We start from the raw sequence: 13,223 nt of genomic DNA on the forward strand, positions 1-13,223 counted from the left end.
GTTACAGACGGGTACGCTTCGACTCGTGTCGGCCGAGACGTTCGATCTAGATCGTATCATGGCTCTAGTGGACGAGAAATCCGTGGAATGTTGCAGGGATTTGGATCGCGGTCGGTTTAAGGTCTGTGGAGGCGTCTCGTCTATTCGCGATAGCGTGTGACGTCTGACCGGTCTGTAGACTTTTTTGTCACCGAGTTTGGGTCTTTTTATTTTCCGGTGGGAGTTGTATGTTTCGACGGAGGAGGTAGAGGGTTGTCGATAGGGGTTGTGGTAGGGGTAGGGGTTGGGCGGGGAGGGGTTGCGCGCGGGTGCCTGCGGGGCGGGGGCGTTGGCGAAGTGCGCCGCCACGAGGTCCCTCATCTGGTCGCATGCTCAGTAGTTGTACGGCCCGTACTGGGAGCCGTGGTAGTAAGGTCCGGGGTAGGCCTGCGGTGGCGGGTACCCGGCGTAAGCGTACTGTTGCTTTTGTGGATACACTGTGGAACGCATAAAATATATATTAGTACTTAACTTAAAGTGACAACTATACAAACCAGAAGGGAATATATTCTGAATTAGGTAGTAAAAAGCGAATTGATTTTTTTTAAATTCTACTCAATTATTATTGTTATAAAAACACTCATATTGGGTACCTTTTTTTTTATGAAATTAAAAATACAACTAATTTTAAATTTTTTGAGATCTAAGTTCTGAAGGAGATCTAACTATCTTGCAAGTTAAAAAAACCATTATGGAAATGTAAAAAATAAATGATTTACTAGCTATCGTTAAAGATTCAAAATATCTCCGTTCACCTTTAAAATAACATTCCACAGTCAGCATCATGCACCCAGAAAACAGGAAACCATTCATTAGAGATTTATGTACAGACATTGAGTTTTTCAATACTAAAAAAGGGGTTGAGATCATGGGCGATGAATTAAGCCCTGCCAATTTGTTAAAATATTTCTGTAGAACCGAATCAGCGGCCGAAGCCGATCAAAATTTAGTACTAGTCGCTGGTAGTAGTAAAGCCAATGAATAATGTTTTTTTTTAATAAAACCTAGAGTCGCGTCCACACCAAAAAATGCGTCGTGCTCGTCCTTTTTCATAGAAAAAGACAAGGTGGCTAATTCATTTGTAAACCACTCGAAAATAAATCGATAGGTCTAGATTTAGTTCTGTGTTTTTCCACAGAGAGCATTATGAACGGGAAAGCAATAAAAGACCCGTCAGTTTACTTTAAAGATTATGTACCGACAATAGAGCTAGCCACATTGACGAGAAACACTTCGATAGAAAATTTTGTTTTCTATCGAGAGCTTCGATAGAAAAAAAAACTCCGAATATGATGAATTTCCCAGTAAAAATATGTATCGGTGTGGACGTGGCTTGATGAGAAAAGCGTTTACCCGGCATGAGGTACTGCATATTAAGCGCCTCTTCCCTCTCGCGCTCGCCGCGCAAGCAAATGGCGGCCGACGAGAACAAGATGGCGGACAGCAGCGACAGCGCCACGCCGCACCACGCCACCATGTACGACCAGTCATACCACACGCGCGAGTACTGACGCAATACCTGGTTTATACCGGCCACCATACGTTGCGGGGTTCAATTGGCATGGCCAAAACGATTGCGAGATAGGATCATCGAGTATAGTAAATTTGAATTTAGTGTTATGATTTTTTTGATCAGTATGGCCGTGTATGAGTTGTGTGACCAAAGAATATGGCAGACACAATATCACAAATGTTAGTGTAAAGTGGGATTTATGTTGTAGTTTTGAATTTGGTATGGTCGAATAGATTAAGATGAGTGTGTTTGTAGGGTTTTTGGTGTAGATTTTAAAATTGGTACAGCCGAACAGAATAAGTTGTGTGTGTTTTAATTAGTTTGACCAAAAGGATGGTCATAAAAATGTTATTGGGATTTATGTTGTAGATTTTTAAATCAGTATGGCCAAATTGATTGCGATGTTTTATCAATTTTTGTATGTATCGGATGGGTTTGAGTTGTGAGTGCGTTTGGATAAGTATGACCAAATAGATTATGACATATCAAAATCAACATTTTTGGGTTTTGTTTAAGGTTTGTGGATTGGTGTGGCCAAATTTATTGGGTATTTTAATTATAATAAAATTGATTTCATTAGTTTTTAGGGTTTCATTAGAAATGAGGGTAGATCGTGTACAAGCAGTGATCAAATGTATATTTTTGAATTGGTGTGTGCGTATCCCGTGTTTTGTGTTTCAAATATTTTCACAAATTTAGTTTAGGGATGTTATAATATATTTACAAAGAAGTAATAACAGTTTTAGTTGTGACAATAAAAAATGAAATACAACAATTTTGTACACGTGTATGATATTTTTATACAATTTATTTAAAAAGTATTTGGCGTGACCAAGATGTGCATAAAGTAGGAATATTTTATAAGACAAAATTAATGATTGATTTAAAAAAAATATGTGAAGAGTTCGTTATGTTTAATATATACAAATCCCACGTGTTAATAATTTGGTAAGCGTGTTAGTATGGCGTTGGCGTAAACCAGATATTAAGATAGCGCGTTTTATTTTATGAAAATGCATTATTTTTTAATATTATAAATGCATTATTTTATTATTTTTCGGTCGCATATCCGTCGTCCGTTATACGCAGTAGCCACGTTTCAGAAGAAACATGAAAAGAAAAAGAAAGCATTTTGTTAGTATGAGATACTTACCATTATATATTAATACTTACATCTAAGTTAAAAGTTAAAATTGCCTTCATATTAAATTATATGTATAGTACTTATAATAATATTTGTTTGAAATAATAAATATTTTCTTACATAGATATACATAGGTACATTCATTTATATGAGATAAGTAATATTTAAATCATAATTGCTTCCTTTTAAATTACCTACAGGAAATTCAGAAGGTCTTTGGTACCTTAGAAGATAGATAAATAAATTACATAGTATTTAATCTTATTAGAAATAATATGCATATAATTATACAATATCGTATGAATGTTCTTAGAAATATATTATGTATAAAATGAAAATTAAAAAATAATTAATTAATTATTAAATTATACACAACAAAACAATGAAGGCGTATAAAAAAATATACAACAGTTTGAATCTTAAAATTAAAAAAAATCCACCGCCAAGCGTTAATCAATCACCGCTTCCACAAGATGGCGGACACATAACATGGCGTCCAAAATGGCGGCCCTCTAACCTGGCATTATATACTGCACATTATTTTGCTGTTCACGTCGTTTCTCTTTGCTGAGGCAAATGGCCGCGGAGAAGAAAAGTATGGAGCTCCCGAAGGACACACCAACGGATAACCAAGCCAGGATGTACGACCAGTCGTACCAAATCGAGGAGTATTCTTTTAACACCTGTTTATTTTGTTCAACTACTTAATATTGTGTTTATAATAGCAATAGGAAAAATGTAAATTAATAGCTACGAATGTTTTTTTAGGTGATAAAAGTTGCCAGTATAGTCTAGTAATTATTTTCTCTTTTCTTCATATAGACTGTGGACTTCGTTTTGGTTATACCTGATTTAGTCTTGTTGGCAGATTAGATCACTTGGCACAGAATTTTATGTCTCTTTATTATCTGTAAGTAAATACTAGTTGGATAGATGTTCAGAAGACTGGATACATTTGAAATTGAATAAGCACCTCCAGTAGTTATCCTATCAGTCAGAAACGAGAGAAAACCTATTTTTACCCAAGAAGATCGAAGCAAGGAATCATTTGTCAAAGTCCAATATGATTCTCAGGTAAAAAGAACTGGTTGTTCAATGAAACAAACGCCCATCAGACTATGTTCCAATGAATCCATTAGTCATCATAACTCATATTAATATCCTTAAAAATTGATTCTCTTATAGTCCTTAGTTAACTAACTATGAAAATAAAGACTCCTAATGAATTGAACTTACGTGTGGCCACTGCTGGAAATATTCTTCTCCTACAAGTTTTTCCTTTTCGTAGAACTCCACTCCGTGCCATAACGCCATTGCCCCAGCGGATAGCAAACCTGAAAAATACCATGAAGAGGATTTAATTTCAAATTGCGAACTTGAGGCACATAATTTAGGAACTTTCTGTTTCCAAATGGCACTGAACTATCCACTGCGACCAAGTTTTCCTATGAAATTGTGCTTAGATAACTAGCCAACCTAAAAGAATTTAGGGTCTGTGTAAACGGTTGTAGACTTCAATCCAACTACAAAATTGCAATTTGAGTGCGGTTTAATCACACGAATCACAAGAATCAGCTGCTAGAATAGCTTCGTCACATTGGAAAGCGGAGCGGAGGCAAACATGGCATCAAACGAGTTGCACTAGGTCGCTGAATTCAGGTTGCACGACCGTGGTGTGTGGAAATCCCTAAAAGAGACACTATGTCGGACGTCTATCCCATGACGATGACAAATAGGTATGCATCAATCCTTATGAATCGGTACCGCATGATTAGGTATAGCCTTAGGTTTCCTATTATATTGATTCATTTCGTATCCCAAACAATGGCACAGGGGCAAAATACCCTCAATAGCTCAACAGTTGAGGAGTGGACTGTATTCCGAAAAGTCGCCGATTCAAACCCCACCCGTTGAACTATTGTCGTACCTACTCCTAGCACAAGCTTTACCCTTAATTGGAGGGGAAAGGGGACAGTTAGTCATAAATAGCATGACTAATATTCTTTTTTGAAAAAACACGTGTTACTAACATGTGACGAGCATCAAAATGGCGGTGGCAGTGATGTTGCCCGGACTGCGCTTCCAGCAACCGACCACGCCAGTCCAGAACGCGATGAACAGCGACAGGAACGCCACGATGAACAGCGCCACCGTGGACCGCGCCATGTGTAGCCTGGAAACCACAAGTGCATAGTAAGAACTCTTATGTAAATTTGGTAGGTAGGTAGGTCTTATAGCACAAGTACTGGAATAAATCTGAAAACCGCGAATTTGTGGTTACATCATTAAAAAGAAATTAAAATGTGTTTCAATTTTTAAAATAAGATAACTATACAAGTGGGGTATTATATGAAAGGGCTTTACCTGTAAATCCTAAAACAGATTTTTATTTATTTTTATGTAGAATAGTTTTTGATTTATCGTGCAAAATGTTGGAAAAAATACCCGAGTACGGAACCCTCAGTGCGCGAGTCTGACTCGCACTTGGCCGGTTTTTTTTTTTGTGACGGAAAATCGAAGAAGTCCCTTGAGATTTTGAAAACCTAAATCTACGCGGATGAAATCGCAGGCATTCACACAGGCAGGCAATCGCAGGCAGGCAGAGTAGGTAAAGGATAAAGGAGCCGTGGCCTAGTGATCAAAGGCCTTCGGGCATGACACTCAGAGAGATGCGAGGTTCAAATCCTGCCAACTCCGTAATTATTGATCTGTTTATAAATTATCAAGAGATCAATGACTCAATACAAACTCTAGATATAATAAAATTGTTATCCTATCTAGGTCATCGTTCGCCCCGCAACATTAACAAGTCTAACAACAATAAATTGCGCGAACAAAAACAATGTGTCCCTAATACCTATTGCGATTGATTTAAACCAATTGATCAGATTGGCGACTCCGGCCCACTTCTCTTTATTGCAAGGCCTTGTTGCGTCGACATGTGACCGTTACTTTCATAAAGTGTGAATTTGTTAAAATATGATCCATTAGAAACTTGGATATTTGCCTATTAGAGCATTAGCTTTTTATTGTAAAAGTATTAAACAATAAATAATCTATTAATAATAATATTAGTCTTATTAAATAATCTCAATCACCAACCAATTCGTTAACTAAAATAATATGATTAGTTCCTAGGTTGGTAAAAGATATCTATAAACAAACTGTTTACTATGTACTTTACTTATTGACAATGAATACTACAATCATCTACTTAAACTTCCATCTTTCCGTTAATTTTAATGATTTCGCGAACAAATTAGCAGGTAAGTATATAAAAAATTGTTCTATTTTTTTTTTTCAAAATGAAATAATAAATAAATAATCGAACAGTTAGCTGTTATCAACTTGAAATAATTTAACAGTTATCAGTTCATTATGTCAGAGATTTAAATTGTTAAATTCATCGGGCAAGAATTTTAGATTTAATTTTATTTTAGTTTTTAACTTAATTTCTTTAGTGCCAGGCTTCAGATTTTTTTTGTTGTAAAAATTGAGTATGTTTACCTGTTCATCGCATCGTCGGACAGCCCCTTGGTCTCGTTGTTCTCATCGGGAATGAAGTAGTCCACATTGCTGCAGTGCGTCTCCACCGGTGACAGGTATATTTCGACTGAAAAGAAGAGAAATACTATTTTAGTTAGTACTATTTACTAACAGATAGGTATGAAGATGCAACGCACTAAGTATAGGGTGGTGACGTCAGGTCGAAGCCTTGAGGAACACCAGATTTGAGGAATTTCCATAAAATCATATATGTATTATTAATCATATATAGGTTCAGGCCGGGTTTGATCCTGGGCACGCACCTCTAACTTTGACTAAACTGAGAATCGAATCTTGCGCAAAAGGTAGCGATTCATCGTTGCATCAGACAGAAGGTCAATATGTCATTATTACTCGGGACAAAAAGCTCAAACTATTGGTTATGATAATTTAAATAATATTCAACTTCAAGTTTATAAATGCCAACATATTGACTCATAATATTCGCTCACAATATCCGTTTCCAAATGACTAAGTTACTTGCGAGAAAAATACACAAAAGCTTTGCTGAGTTCTGTCTGTTTATATTCGTATATACCTATTAAAGCCTAACTAAGGCGAAGTAGAAGAACTATTTCGATTAAATTGGCACTTGATCATTTTGTAAGTTCATCTGTTTTTCTTATAGACTAATTCGTAGCGAGCTTCGGACAGCCGTGTTATCAGTCCTGCGCCTGATCTCTCTCCTATCATGTCGGAATGCCGTCCCATCGGTTATGAGAGTGAGGGCTAATCTTTGTGGAGATTGGCTGCCGTGGCCGAAATTCGGGCGAGAAAAAGGAATAAATAAGTTTTATTTTTAAAAGCTGTGCCACAGATTACCAGTTATACCTACGGGTTAGGTTATCCCGGCGCCTCTATACTTGAGCATTAAAGTTAAAAGACCTCAAGCAGAAGAAGCGAGAGGACATTATTTTTTAGATATATTTTCGAGAGTCTAGAGCGGCGAATAATCTTCCGAATTTAGATGGAGATTTAAGCTGATTCACACCAAGCACGTACACGTGACACGTGCGTAGTGTCGCGCGTAAACCCCTAACACACTGGGTTACGTATACGTCCAGGTGAGCCATGTTTCATACAGTTCCATACATTACAACGCAATGGTACGCGATACGTCTACGGGTACGCAACGCTTACGCAGCCTGTGTGAACGAGCTATTAAGTAGGTATCATAGCCGAAAGGGCCAACTTTTTTTGTATGTACTTATTAATTAGATACTCCGCAGGTATTATGCACGTATCTATGATTTGTCGTGTCACCTAGATAATTATCGTAAGTTGATCTTAAGCAGGCCTAGATTTCCACATTTACTACCATTCAGATCTGCAGAAGTAGGTAAGAGCGCGATTTTAATGCAATAAGCCATTGTTGCCCACTTCCTACTCTTCGCAGAGTTCTCACGGATGATTCTAGTTATTAATGAATAAAACGCTATGTGATTATTAACATCGTCGACAGCTTCCTAGAAATATTATATTATAGTGCTTAGCTTTTTTTCCGTGCAATTTTCACTTTCTTTTAGTAAAAAAAATTGGTTGTCTGTAAAGTCGGTTTACTGACGATAGTTGAACGTGACAACAAAGGCCGATTGTGCTTCTTTGTCGCTCGTTCCGCGCTCTCGCTTGCACTTCAAGCCTTACATGGAACGCCTCAGAGCGAGGTAACGCCGCATGAGTCATGTTTTTTCGTGCGTGCAGCCGGCTCTATCGAATTATAAGACGTTGCCACGTCAAAATATGCTAGCGATTTTATTCAACTATATAGGTATACTGTCTTGGGGTTCATGCTTCCAAGATGTCTTTAAATATAGGTTACCTACTAATAGGTCTTATGTCTTCAGTCTTGTATAATCCTTGACGACCGAAGTTTTACAAGAACAGAACATCACTGGAGATGGCGGTCTCTCAATCAAATCCCGATCCCGGTAGAGAAGTTTCCTATTTGCGAATAATTTTGTTAAAACCGTGGTTTCTATGCTTTGTCGTTCAGTGCCAGTACCTACTTAAGTAACCGCACTGTTAATCTAATGTATTATTTAGAACGAAATGCAAGAATTTTGCATGAACTCGAAATAACTTCAACAACCCAAATGAACACAAGGTTGGTAACAATCATTACTGCAGTGTTTTGACAATGAATATTTAATAGGCCTCATAATATGCAAGCATTGTTCTGCCCACATAGCCTGGTATCCAGTGGCGCGTATGAAACGTTTATGTATAAGGTGGCACTTGCTAGAATAAGTAGGTACGTAGTTAATTTTCATAATGTATTATCATCAATGTACCTACCTACCTACTACCTAGTATCTACCTGCTCATAATAAGTCGTAAGTAGGTACGTCAGACGTACATATCTATGGTCAGACGAGATACACATACATATCTAAATGATTTTACAGTAAACCATGAAGTCTATGTTTAAAAATTCTTCAAGTGCGAGTTGCACTCGCACAGGTAGTCCGTACTCCGTACCATCGTATAAGGTACTACACTCTGACAAGGCTCTTTTGGCGCGTGGCCAAAATCGGAACAAAAGCCGCCAACAATCGTTGATTTTTAAATTTTTGCCATTTCGAAATTATTATTAGTATTTGTTGTTATAGCAGCAAAAGACAGGTCAATCTGTGGTCAAATTAAAAAATATTTAAACATAAAAATAGAGTAATTTCTGCGGGAAAATATATTTGATCTTAAAAAATGTTAAAAAATAGAAAAATATTTGTCGTTTATGCCTTGTGACGTCATTAATCACCTTCCGTACGGCGTGACTTTAGATCGATGGACTTTAGTAATTAATTATGTTAAAAAATAACGAAAAATCTAGTTTTTTTTAAATTACTTATTCTCTTTAATAAAAATAATGAATTCTAGCCTCATAAACTACCGCTATACGACACATCACATCACTTTCTTACTACAGTCCAAGAGCCTATAGATAAACTTTAATCTGCTCCCCAATCAAATTATTATTTCGTCAACCTGCACACAAGCCTGCACATTATTATGATTAACCAGTATTAATGGTACGTAAATATAGTTATCGTATAGTCTTAATCTTCTCAAAGAATGGTGTAACTTTGTTGATTAATGGTCCGCCGCTAAGACTTTCTACGCGAGCGATCTGTTGATCTAGATCTCTTGATTAATTCAAGTTTCAACAAGCAGACCTTGTGACTGAAATAGCGAGATTGGAGGAGCGAGGACTTTGGCTACTTATGAAGATCCTTAGACCTAATACCACAGAATTAGTATAAATAAATGTGCCTAATACTAATCATTTTCATAGATCGCTAGGTAGCGATAAGGCCGCCAAATTGCCATATATTTTGTTGTGCTTTGTATGTGTTTTTTCTGTACTAATTTTGTGGTGTACAATAAAAGTATAACCATTCATTCATTCATTTATTCATAATCTAAGTGCAATACAAATACAACCCATCGCCAGCCCACTGCAGCTAAGCACATGCAGTCTCCTCGGAATAAGAAAGGTTTAGGTTGTTGTCTACCACGTTGGCCAATTGTTGATTGGCAGACAATACAGTTACAAACGCTTTATTCATTAACCCCCGACCCAAAAAGAGGGGTGTTATAAGTTTGACGTGTGTATCTGTGTATCTGTCTGTGGCATCGTAGCTCCTAAACTAATGAACCGATTTTAATTTAGTTTTTTTTTTGTTTGAAAGGTAATGATCGAGAGTGTTCTTAGCTATAATTCAAGAAAATTGGTTCAGCCATTTGAAAGTTATCAGCTCTTTTCTAGTTACTTGTAACCTTCACTTGTCGGGGGTGTTATAAATTTTTAATTTACACTTGTATATAACTCAGGTTATAGCTGTATTATCCAAGCCTTTCTTTTTTACGTTAGAAATAAAAAATCGAAATGGCGGATTTGATTACATATAGATACATATTTTATAACCATCACACTATAATATTATAAAGGCAAAAGTTTGTATGTGTGTGTGTGTGTGTGTGTGTGTGTGTGTATGTTTGTTACTCCTTCACGCAAAAACTACTGAAAGGATTTGGCTGAAATTTAGAATGGAGATAGATAATATCCTGGATTAGCACATTAGGCTACTTTTTATCTCGGAAAATCAAAGAGTTCCCACGGGATTTCAAAAAACCTAAATCCACGCGGGCGAAGTCGCGGGCATCGGCTAGTTATTATATAAAACTTCGTTAAACAGTACATAACATCTTATTTTATGTTAATATCACTATAGTTTCATTTGCATAAAAGCCATAATAATCGAGAAAGTAATTTTAATATGTCTAGAAATTTCTTTACATAAAAGATGACAAGGCAATCTATTTTAATCGCTTATGCACTTGCCAGTCATTAGTTTGGTTGATATCTATTCATCTGAGTGAAACATTGAGAGAACTAGAGTTTGAGATGATCGATATATCTTCTAATAGGCAGTTAATCCTCCCTACCTAGTTTTCATTCCTTAGTTCTAGTACCAACGTAGAGCAGATATTGTACTACACAGGTAGGTACCTACTATGCAAGTAGGTAGATGTGGTATCTTGTATCTACTTAATTTAAGGGGATTCTTTTACGTTTGCCGACCTTGGCTAAACCGTGATAAAACTATGAAGAATTAAAATTCAAGTAGGTATACAAATATCATATCGTACCTAGTTTTGCAACTAAGATATAGACATAAGGAAGTCTAATGAATGCTTACCCTGGATCCGAAATCTGTGCACTTGACTGTCTGATAGGATTTACTGCCACAAAAATCCTCCCTTCCAAGCTTGCTTATATGCTTAGGTACATCTTAGCAATTATCACATACCTACCGAAACAAAGCAATCCACCCTTACTTGTATTGCTCTTACATCGAAAATTTAGGTTGTACCCAGATGATAGATGGACATAATATGATAAAATATGGATAAAATGGGTAACCCGGTCCGTTGCAGCATTCAAAAGTGGGCGCGGCGTTAGAGAAAGTCTTCGTCGACCGCGAGGACGTCCTTGTGACGAGCGTGACTCTTGAGCCAATAAGTTACCGATGCAGGTGCTCAACATGACCTCACGTTTTATCCAACGAGAAGACCAATTGTTTGGCGAATGATTTAAAGCTAAGGGAAATAAAATCGACAAAACAAAGTAGGTTAGGTGCAAAGGATATTTTTCATGCAGAAGATAGGTAGATCACTGAATACTCATTACTCATACTATCGCTGACAATCACGGAACACAAGTCAAACCAAATATCCTAAAACATAACTCATAATTCATAATAAAACATAACTCATAATAAAACATAATTAAATAACCTAAAACATAACTCGAAACGAAACATAAGAAGGACAGTAACCAAATATTATGATTATGGAACAACTAAACTAACAAGATATTGAGAGGTACTAATCAAAAAATAATACATAACCTTAACTAAGTATCTCCCTAAACTGGTAGGTAAGTACCTAGTAAGACAGATGATATCTTCATATTGATTTTTAAAACTTGAAGTGTTACATTATAAGATCTGGTAAATAATCTTTAAAAGTAGGTACCTGCCTGTGTATCTAAAGTTAGAAATAAGAAATGAAAGATAGAAAGGAATTTAGATTCATTTTAGATCAAACAATTTGTAAAATTTATAAAACTGGATTCAAACGATTAGAGGATTCGACGGAAGTTGCTAAATGGTGTCAGCCTATTTCCCTAATAACAACATTAGCATTATTATCTCTCACTAGACGTGTTATGTAAAAAGCAGTTGTAAACATCACACCTGCGTCTAACACTTACGGTAGGTATCAAAATATCATCACATCGAGACACCAACAGTATCAAAATTCGCTTGCTCCACGACTATGCAATTCTTACATGAAAAACATAAGCCAGTACTATAAAACAATAACAATGATATAGTGTGCCCAGCAGATCAAAATTACTGCGCTTCATGGCGAATAATTGGGTATTTACCTACTTTTGAATTTGATAAATATTATTACTTTATTATAAACTAGGATAAAAATAATGACGTGGGCTGAAAAAAATATTAAAATCCAACATAGATTTACAAAATTACAGGCATTTTAATTTTGGAGTGGGAGGGTCTTCTATCCCTTTCTCGCAAAACGAAATTTTGTATGAAACCGTACGAAGCTACTATGGCATTAGTGACGGAGTGACGTCATAATGCTATTATCGCTATCTCTGTCTGATCTGAAATATATTATGCTTATAACTTTTTTTTAATTTGATCGATTTAATTAGTTTTTTCAGTTTACGTCATTATTTTTATCCTAGTTTATAATAAAGTAATAAAAAATTACAGTAAAATACCCTATTCTGAATGATATACGTAACGCTTAAATCGTCGCGTAAGTAAATCTGTAAGTGTTGTTTTCGCTTCCGCGTTAGATTAGCGATATGCATAAATATTTGCCTAGTTTTTCGGCATACTTATTATGTAATACCAAGCGGAAACTATGACCTTTTCTTCAGTTTAGGCATATATTATCAAATATGTATAATCCCTTGCATATTTATTTTTATAGCCATTATATTTAAACAGCAATGTACATCTAAGTAACAGCTAACTGTTAACACTCAAACATATAATTTATCGTTTCTGATTTGTCAACTTCAAGGTTCTTTGGTTCTTTTCTATTACATTGACATCGTAAGCACGACATCATAGAGATTTGACAGAGATGAATTGTGACAAGTGTAAATTAAAAATATTTAACATCCCCGACAAGTAAAGGTTACAGTAACTAGAAAAGAGCTGATAGCTTTCAAACGGCTGAACCGATTTTCTTGGATTATAACTAAGAACACTCGATCAAGCCACCTTTCAAACAAAAAAAAAACTAAATTAAAATCGGTTCATTAGTTTAGGAGCTACGATGCCACAGACAGATACACAGATACACACGTCAAACTTATAACACCCCTCTTTTTGGGTCGGGGGTTAAAAAGATAAAACAATTCATCTAAGCACGACA

At 36.1% G+C, this 13,223-nt stretch overlaps 1 protein-coding gene and 1 long non-coding RNA gene across 3 annotated transcripts in view; one reads left to right on the plus strand and one right to left on the minus strand.

The window, feature by feature from the left end:
- Positions 1 to 13,223, plus strand: part of LOC123871914 — a 575,184-nt gene that overhangs the window by 351,520 nt on the left and 210,441 nt on the right. The window lies entirely within an intron of this gene.
- Positions 220 to 13,223, minus strand: part of LOC123871903 — a 67,888-nt gene continuing 54,884 nt past the window's right edge. Inside the window, exons 3-7 of one of the 2 annotated variants that reach the window (XM_045915951.1) lie at positions 6,204 to 6,309; positions 4,727 to 4,869; positions 3,933 to 4,030; positions 3,214 to 3,379; positions 220 to 476 (exon numbers count right to left, since the gene is read on the minus strand). In XM_045915951.1, coding sequence (XP_045771907.1) covers positions 373 to 476; positions 3,214 to 3,379; positions 3,933 to 4,030; positions 4,727 to 4,869; positions 6,204 to 6,309 — 617 coding nt within the window. In that variant the 3' untranslated portion in view covers positions 220 to 372. Of the gene's footprint in view, positions 477 to 1,392; positions 1,559 to 3,213; positions 3,380 to 3,932; positions 4,031 to 4,726; positions 4,870 to 6,203; positions 6,310 to 13,223 lie in introns of both variants that reach the window. The other variant, XM_045915950.1, reaches the window with a different exon arrangement.

Source organism: Maniola jurtina, chromosome 14 (genome assembly GCF_905333055.1).
Source record: "Maniola jurtina chromosome 14, ilManJurt1.1, whole genome shotgun sequence".
Taxonomy (NCBI): Eukaryota; Metazoa; Arthropoda; class Insecta; order Lepidoptera; family Nymphalidae; genus Maniola; species Maniola jurtina.